General features: G+C 46.1%; 1 protein-coding gene across 1 annotated transcript in view; it reads left to right on the forward strand.

Moving 5' to 3' along the window:
* Nucleotides 1-420: 420 nt before the first annotated feature.
* Nucleotides 421-9,599, forward strand: part of cv-2 (crosveinless 2-secreting protein) — a 240,203-nt gene continuing 231,024 nt past the window's right edge. Inside the window, exon 1 of the mRNA XM_050191325.3 lies at nt 421-1,068. Within this exon, the coding sequence (XP_050047282.1) occupies nt 987-1,068 (82 nt within the window). The 5' untranslated portion in view covers nt 421-986. The remainder of the gene's footprint in view (nt 1,069-9,599) is intronic.

Raw genomic sequence — 9,599 nt, forward strand, 5'->3', positions numbered from 1 at the left:
AGAGAGCCTAACTTTTGAAGAATTACGCATTTTTTTTCAAACCCCCTAATACCTTTGTCTCGTGCCACTCCAACTGTCTGTAAATGTGACATTAAATTTCTTTTGGCGTAATGTAAACGGTATTTCTTTTTTTTCCTTCATAAACTTGTGGCAATTCAATATGTACTTTCGCATTGTTAGGTTCTGTAAGTCTCACTATGATTAATGCATTTGGAATCACGCAGCTGTGCAGCCGCTATTTTGTGGGGGGCCTGTGGCTTCGTCAAGCTATGTCGGCAGCTTTTTCCGCTGGTCTCCAGCATCATGTATGTGTTTGATGCGAATAAACTTATTATTATTGTTCTTATTATTATTATTATTATTATTATTATTATTATTATTATTATTATTATTATCATCCCTCTTAATTCAAAAAGGCCGAGGATTCGACTCCCACCCAAGGTCGTGGGTTCGAGTGCCCTGAGTAATCATGTTTTAATTAACTTCGCCTTTATTAACACCAAAGGTCGTCGGTTCGACTCCCACCAATGGTCCTGGATTCAAGTGCCTTAATGAACTCTATATTAATTACCTGCGTATTAATTAATTCCGTCTTAATTACCACCAAAGGTCGCGGGTTCGACTCCCACCGATGGAGTCGGACGCGCGGGCCAGATGTCCGTCACTGCTCACCGCAGTGGCGGCAGCAGCCACAGGTGAGAAGAGGCCTCTCCTCCGAATCCCACCGCAGGAGGAGCAGCGGCGAAGCTAGCGGGAGCCCAGTTGCCAAGATCATCCGCGGGGCGTCGCCCGCGTCGCTTATTTGAGCCCCTCGCATCGCGGCATCGGCGCAAAGACCGCGCTGACTGCGAAGCAGCCCCCCATCGGGTCCGGCGGCGTTCACGTGGCTCCCCGCCAGCGAGCGGCCGTGCAACTTGTGCTCCCCCCTTCTCCCGTGTGTGCGCGCATGGACTGCGCCCCGACCGAGCGCCACTCCGTGCGAGACCATGCGGCCGGCGCTTCTGCTTCCCCTGCTGCTGGCAACCACCGCTGCGCTCGTCGCCGGATTTTCCAATCCGAATTTAAGAGGTGAGCGCAGGGATAGAAATAACACTTAGCTCCTTGGCAGTCGCCCCGGCTTGACCCCGGCTGCGACCGGCGCCCAGACGCCAGCTGACACCCCCGCTTTTATCGCGCCCGCGTCGTCTGCTACGGCCGCCCGAAACAACCGAAACTGGCGAATATTCTCGCGATTATTTACCGCAAGGCGCGAGGCCACTTACCCCGTGCGGTCGAGCGTACCTGTGTCCCGGGTACGCAGCCAGTCGGCTTCGCTTGCCCAATCGACACCGGCGATTTCTTCTTTCTCGTTTTCCTTGCGCGCTGTCCGCGATCGGAGCGCGGCGACGATTCGCGTGCCGCCGTCCGCGGTCCCTCTGAGCGAGCGCTTGTCAACAAACGCAGGCGTCGGGGGAGATGTGGGCTGCTTTCCCCGCTCCTCGTGCCATCGCGATACCCCGCCGTCGTGTTGATGCTCGGCGTGGACGCGGCCGTCTTCTCGCACGCGCAATCTCGCCACCTAACTGGCCACTTCCCTGTTCGCGAGAACTTGATTTGCCGAACGGAGAGGGAGGAGCGAGCACGCGCGAACACCGAATAATGCTCGGACGAGCATTCGCGCAGCGCACACGGAACGAGCAGCTGCCGCAAAAAAAAAAAAAAAAAAAAAAAAAAGAGAAATAGAAACAAGCGCACGAGGTACTGATCACTTCGGGACGTTCTTGGCTCTGCCACAGGCCTCGGACTGACACTACGCTGCAGTAAATAAAATGGTCTGGTCAAAACAAAAAATATATATATATATGTAGTCCAAATTAAGCATTGTCGATGTTAGCTGAAACAGCACGTGTGCGTAGCAGTTTTCTTGATGAACCAGTGCGTTTCCCGATAACTAATCATTAACTTTGGATGATGTACGCGGCAACTAACGTAGCATGCTGTCTATAGATGAAATAAGACGATGAGAGGGAAAACTTCCGCTAGCTGCGTATACCGAGAGAGGCTACTGACGTCTGAGATCATTTCCTTTCGCTTTTTTCGCGAGCCGTTTATCAGCGCGCGCTATGGCATTTTGCGTGGAAGCTTGTGAAATTGGTGCCGTCTTGAAACTCGTACGGAAACAGGCTGACCCACGCTATCACCGGCGTGTTCGTGCGTAAATGCAGAACTGTCTCCTTGCGTTCGTTTCGTCTCATTACTTATTCGTTCCACTCGTCGAAGCACTGTGAACGAAGGCGCAGCAGTGAGCTTGTGCGACACTCTGAAATGCGTACGATAAAAAATTGCAGCATATATTCTGCAATTTTTTATCGGAAGTACTGACACGAAATGCGCTTGCAAATGTATACGCGCGTAGGGATATATCAAGAAAAGAGGAAACTACGCGCTTCTACAGAGTCTTGTGTTAGAGTTAAGAGGGAAATGAATAGTTATGGCAGTGGTAGAAAGTAACAATACGTATGATCAGCTGTGATGCAAGTACTGCGAGTGCAACGGGTCTATATATATATTGTGAAGAAAAGTTTGAACGTTGTAAGCGCTGCTTGCTCTCTCAATACTGCGATCTTTTATCTTGACTCCTCCTTGAAACAGTTCCTGCTTATGTGAGAGGCTGACTGACATTTCGACAGAATTATATATCTTCCATACCGCTGTGGGGGCATTGAAGCGCTTTTCGTGTTGAATCTCGTAGAAGACGAGCTAGTCCCCTCTCCCCTATTTCATTTTTTTTTTTTTCTATCACTCCTGGCGCACATAACTAAACAGCCGTCGGCGAGCAAGAAAACTTCAAATTTCACTTAGAGAACGCTGACAGAACAAATTTACGACTGGCAGATAAGCGAGGAAATGAGGGCACCAACTAATAATGTCTCAGAAGAACCGCAGGTGGGTTCGTCTTGCACACGAATTGTTTGGACACAGCCTGCAAATCGTTCTCGTGGCGAATTCGCGAATTTTTTTCTTTGTAAAAACTTTTCCAGTAACCGTTCACCTTAGCTGATATGTTCGCTACCACCATTCTCCGGCGCCTGGTCGTACGAACTGATATAAAATGTGCTTTGCGAAGACTAAAACGCATTTACGCATCCCTCCAAATACCAACCTTGTTCGCATCCACGATTGTGCATCAATTCTTTATTTAATGTATATATGTCACAGAATGTACCTGTATGAAAAAAAGTAGTTTCTCTTTGGTCCATACAGTGAGTATCTATGTGAATTGTTATGCAAAAGAGCGAGAAGCCTAATTCGGCAAACTTTTTTTTTTTCGTAAGAATTGTGCGTCCTTATCTGGTCACCGTCGCTAATAACAGTTTGCGAACTAGTGCACGAAATGATAGTGTACGAACTCTTTTGGGAATACAGGCCCAGGGCCCGCATTCGGGCGGCGGGCCCATGTCGCGATCACGAAGCTGTAATTACTGTATGTCTTTTTATAAGAACAAATGCTAGTCAATAGTGAGGGCGACTGTAGCCGGAAGCGACATCGGCTAGCAATGACAAACAGCTCTAACGAACAAAAAATTTTCGTGAATTCGACCGTGGAGTCCGTATTCACGGCGTGAACTGCGTCTCCTGGTGTTTCGCAAGAACGTGCACCCTTATATCGCAACAGCGAACATATTGATAAGGCGGCCTGCGAAAACTAAATTCTTTACGAAAAAAAAAAAACCTTCGTGAACAACAAGATTTTTGCTCGTAAAATCTGTTTGACATTGGCATCTGCTAATATTGTGTTCGCTATCCTCATTATCCGAAAATTGTAGTTACGGGAACACTCCAGGGTAAGAAACGCGTTTAAATAATTGTCCCAGGTGGCAGAAGCTTTCAATTCGTTACAGATAGTTGTCATTGTCCAGTATCATTCACTAAAGATATGATCGCCATTACGATTGACCAGCACTTGCTCTTAAGAACCCCTTGGGGTACAAACTATAATTTACGAACATGGCACCAAGACCCTGCCTCAGGGTTCGTATAAACAAAAAAGTTCCTGTGCTAGAACTTTCCGTAATAACAAATGCCAGTCAATCGTGATTTCGGGCATATTATTAGCAAACAGCCTTTATTAACGAAAAGCTTTGTAAATTTTGCCCCAGAAAAAATTCACTTAATTGCAACATGTTATCACAACTTCTCTTGGCCGACGTTTGGGCGTCTGCCGATCACGGTAGGGATATGCATGGTAACAAAACAATCGCAGTGGTAACAGCCAATCGCGAACGCCACTGATGTAAGAGAAATTTCCTTAATACGTTCATATGAGGGATCTTATTAAACTTTTGCGCGCACAAAGACAGGACGTCGAAGGAAGAAGGACACACAGCATGACTTCGTTCGACGTCCTGTCTTTGTGCGCGCAGAAGTTTAATAAGAACCATGTACAACCAACTCGCTCAAAACGTAACGCTTTTGAACTACATATAAGGGAGCCTAATTCACAGAGCGCCTCGTTTGTAACAATTTTTCTCATTGGCTGAAGGCCTTTGTTATTATGTTCCCTCGTCACGATTGGCAGCCCGTATATTCGCATAGTAGTTTGTACGCTGCAGCGATTGGTAAGAATAAGTGTCGCACAATCGGGATAACCAACATATTGTAGGCGAAGGCGGCTATATACGCTAATGAGTTCTCCCTTCTCTTACGCTATAATCCTGCCAGCCAATCCTAATGTAGGACGTACTATTATCGGAGGCGGCCGGCCAATCACAAAGATCAACTTGCAAACGAAGGTCCGCATACACAAAAGGTTCCTACGCTATAAATATTCGTAAGGCCATTTTACAGCCGATTAACCCTGATGCTAGAATATCATTAGCATAGGCGGCCAGTCAATGGTAACGGGCACTTACGAACGACAAGCTTTGTGAATTCGGCACGAAACCTTTTGTGAATTCGACCCGATAAACGTCATAAATTCTTACCATGGACCCGATGGCCGCATTCACAAGTACAGTTCGCAAAATAGTTCGTAAGAATGTTTTGTTATTACGTGGTCACTCTAAGCAACATGTCCGCTATGACGATTGGCGGGTCCATGCTCCTATATGTATAAATGCGAGAAAGTGTTTTGTGAATACGGGCTCCTGGGCCGCATTGGCTGAATTCTCAGTTTTTCGTTCATTCGGCCTACCTTTATTGGCGGGCCGTCGTCCCTAATATTATCGTCGCTATCACAAGTCAAAGGCTTAAGTTCTTGCCAACTTTTTTACCGTATGGACTGCTTCATGAATACTAAACCAGGTGCCATATTAATGAAGTGCTTCGTTTGTGATAAACTCCTGCTATTATTTGGCACTTTTCGCTAATACGCACGTCACCATGAATGGCTATACGCTACCATGGTTCGTAGGAGCAGGCGCCGGTAAATCAACATATCGAATATTAGCGAAGGTGACCGGCCCATGACAAAGAGTTTTTATGAGCGAAAAATTTCGTTGACTTGGTCCCTGGGCGTCATTCAATCCTGATAGTTAACATGCTATTACCGAAAGTGGCTAGCCAATGGCGAATACTTCTTACTCACGAATATCACTTTGTATTTGGAAACGGGGGCCTAATTCAGAAACAATTTTGTTCCTAATAACTCTTTCGTAATGCACGGCAGTCTTCGCTCATATCACGTTCGTTTTCGCAATTGCCCGGCGCCTCTTCTAATTAACCACTATATATATATACATATTTATTTATTTATTTATTTATTTATTTATTTATTTATTTATTTATTGGCCCAGGGGTCCAAATTTACCCTGCATTACGTTCGCAGGGGCTCATTGTCATTGACCAGTCGCATTCAATAATACGCTTGCTATCCTGATTGACCGGCCACTTTCCTTATGAACCAACCTAGCGTAGTAACTCGTATTCACAAAGCAGTCCATACACTGCTACGCTTCTTAAGGACATTTTCCGACCAATTGTGACAGCGAACAAATTATTAGCGGACGCTCACCCGACGAATTACAAACAGCTCTTACGAACAAAGAGATTTATGAATTCGGTCACTCGGAGGTGTACACCTACTGGTGAGGCAATTACAACGCCTGCGGCCTTTCTCATCTGGAAATAGTCCTCCTCGTTTCTGGAAATAGTCCTCCTCGTTTGTTTTATTTTGTTTGTTTTTGTTAATTCTTTTTGAACAATAAAACTTACTTTCCTCGTGTAAGCAAGTAGGCTCCGTAAGAACGGGGTCTAGACATTCGTAGTACCGAACGAGAACATGGCGAAGGCGCCATCGTGACAGTTTGCATGAACGAAATCGCTCAATTTGCCCCCACACCTCCCTCTCTCCCTTCACTCCCTTCTCTTCATCTCATCGTTCCTGTCGAAAGCTCGTGCCCTTCAATTAATGTCCAACGACTCATTTCAGCGTTTATCCAAAGTTGGCACATATTTCCGATCATCTCCACTTTTCAGAACACAAACGTATTCTACCGCGGCGCGCAATCGGCTTTCGCTCGCACTTTCGAATCCTGACCGAGCTCTTCTGTCGAGATTCTCCCTACCAAGGTGCACACCCATTGTTGAGATTTTCTGTCGCGTTCGCAGGCTACGACGACAACCTGTTGCAGTTGGCGGCGAAGCCCTTTTCGTAGAGTGCGCAGGAGGAACACCGGAGAAGAAGCAAAAAAAAAAGAAGAAGAAAAAAATAATAATAATGAGCGAAGCAAAGAGGAAAGCCCGGCGTCCCTTCTCAGAAACAGCCTGAAAGAATTAGTATGCGTACAACAGGTTTGCCAATGTTACACGCAACCAGTTCGATAAATGTACGGCCGAGAAACGCGGAAGGCTGATACTCTAACTTCGGGGCGTGCACTGGTTGTGAGCTTGACCGCGACTAATCTGCACACAGTCGGGATTTTTACTGTGCTCGGGCGCGCTTGCCGTAATCTTGAGCGCGTGCCAGACTGGCGTGGGGTCGCGCACGCCGCGCCGCTGTTCCGAGGAAGCTCCGGATCCGGCTCGAACGCAGGCGGGCCGAAAAAAATTTGATGGGCTGTCGATCGCACGTCGGTCCACCGCGAAGAGCTGCAGAGTGCTCGAGGCGGCAGACACGCGCAGAGCTGGCTGGACCGAGGGTGCGTGTTTCCTCATTGGAGACGCAGAACCAATACTCCTTTTTTCTTTTTTTTTTTTTAAGCGAGACCCCCCTCCTCCCCGTGGAAGTAAACCGGTATCTCCACTGCGCCCTATTTAACACGTACGCCGTTCGGACTATAGGTGTTGAAACTGGGGGCAGTTTTAGTGGCACTGAGTGTTTGGAGACGTGCTTCTCTTTAGATAGCGGGCTCGCTCGTGGAGACCGCGCACTTGAGATCAGGAAAGGCGAAATGAAGGAGTAAGACCAATAACGGCGAATAAAGGACGTGCTCGTCGAAGTAGCGAAAAGCGACAGAAAAATATTAAGTTTTACAGCATGTAGGAAGGAAGACGTGTACTTGAAGAGAGTCGCGTGCATAGATGCCCTTCCTACAGCACTGTCTAACTGTCTAAAAAAAAAAAAAAAGAAAACTCGCACCACCGTTCACGAAAAAGAAAGAAAAAAAAAAGATGGAGAAACAAGAAAGACGACGAGAGGGAGCCTCGCGACGAGAGGGAGCCTCGCCATCTGTTTATTTTAAGCTGCGTTTTTCTTCAACTATAAACCGACACTGGTCCAACAAGAAATGCTGCTAAGCTAATAAAAACTCCATGATTTGTTTCTGTTTTATTTTTTCGTTTTGTGTGCTTAAGCTATGCACTGTAGTTAACCTCCCAGTGCAATACAGGGAATGAAGTATGCGTTCAAAGTTAACGTTGTGTTTACGTTAGCTTACTGCGTCCTTAAAAAAATATCACTGGTATTAAAGTACGCAGTATATTTATTTATTTATTTATTTATTTATTTATTTATTTATTTATTTATTTATTTATTTATTGAAATTATTGAGTTACGTGTGCAAGGTTTTGCGAGGCAGCTCCGTTGCACGTCCTCAACTAAGTCGTCTTAGTGAAACGAAGCGGCGAAAATCAGGTTCTTGATTACGACTGATGCGCCATGTTGATTTCCACGACTTGGTACACAACGCGCCAGAGATAGCACCACGAACTAAAATACCTGAAAAACGCTGACGGAAATTCGTAATATCCACCACTTCGGCTCGACTGCCTTGCTCATGCACGGCGCACCAAATCATGCTGGTAACGTTTGACTGTAATCTCAACAAGAATTTTCTAATCTGACTCCGGTCTAATGGCGCTGCCTCGACAAGACGTCTCCTCTCTTTTACAGAGGGGAGAGTGTATCAACCAGATCTTACCAATTGCATGAAGCACGCTTCAGAAGTGTTGTACATTAAAGATTATTCTATTAGGTTCTTGCTTGTAGCTCCAGCCATCACGAAGCTGCGACCGATTTGTGCTGATTGTAGCCTGAAATTCGGTTATTTGGAGCCTCAGCTCAAACAAGGCACAAACGAAAGGCGCTGAAAGAACACAAAGAAAAGCTCGTTTGTGTTTTCTAGCCCCGATCTTGTTTATCGCTGGAGATTGCGAGCCTGATCATTGCTTTATTTTTCTTGACAGCTTTCATCAAGTTTTCATCAGTAATTGTATACACGTTTTCAAGCCAAATGTTAACAGTTCTTATCATCGCTTCGCGCCTGTTGTTGTGGGTATAAATGCGAGCCCAACACGCAAATCCCATAGTTTCCGAACTGCATGTCTTGTGTTACGGCGGCTCGCTTTAGTGAGAGCGCCTTTGAGTGTTCGGAGAAGACCTTGCTGCACTGTTTGCGGCTTGTGATGTCGGTGTTTATAGCTTCGCTGCGCACACTTAACGTTTGCCGTGGCAACACTCGCGGTGCGTATGACGTCTTGCCACCGGTAGAGCGTCGAGAAAAATCTCGAAAAACTCCCCGCGTAGCTGTAGGCCAGACACTTGACTTTGGACGCGAATCCTTTTATCTGCAACGAAAAAAAAAAAATAGAAGGGGGGAATCTAAGAGGCCGACGTCGAGATACACGGTCCGGTTGACACGCATGTCCGAGGTTTCTCTAGGACTCTCGACGCTGGCTCGCTCTCAAGACGTGTGAGAAATAAATAAATACGAAGCACCCCGCAATACGTGGTTCTTTTACCTGTAGAGATCGCACGTATACACGCGAGCAATAGAGGTGGGAGCGGGGAGGGGGGGGGGGGGGGGGGGGAACGCCGGCTTCATCTTCGAGCAACGATCAATTTCGTGTCAAGCGTACAAGTACATCACTGACACGGGAATGTTTAGGGAGCATGACCTTCCCTCTGACCATTCAGTATGGCAAAATACTTTTGCGCTAGGCATAGATGTCGTATGAACTTTTGAATGAAAATTAATGTGTCCAATTTCCTCGCTGCTCAAGGGTGTACCTGCATGTAACTTAGTGGCAGACGTTCAAATATGTTTGAAAAGCTTACGAGATGTAACATATATGACAGTCGGCTGATGTGCTGCATAAAGCGTTTTATTTATTTATTTATTTATTTATTTATTTATTTATTTATTTATTTATTTATTTATTTATTTATTGGCACTGTATGT

The sequence above is a fragment of the Dermacentor andersoni genome, chromosome 1, assembly GCF_023375885.2.
Source record: "Dermacentor andersoni chromosome 1, qqDerAnde1_hic_scaffold, whole genome shotgun sequence".
NCBI classification, from domain to species: Eukaryota; Metazoa; Arthropoda; class Arachnida; order Ixodida; family Ixodidae; genus Dermacentor; species Dermacentor andersoni.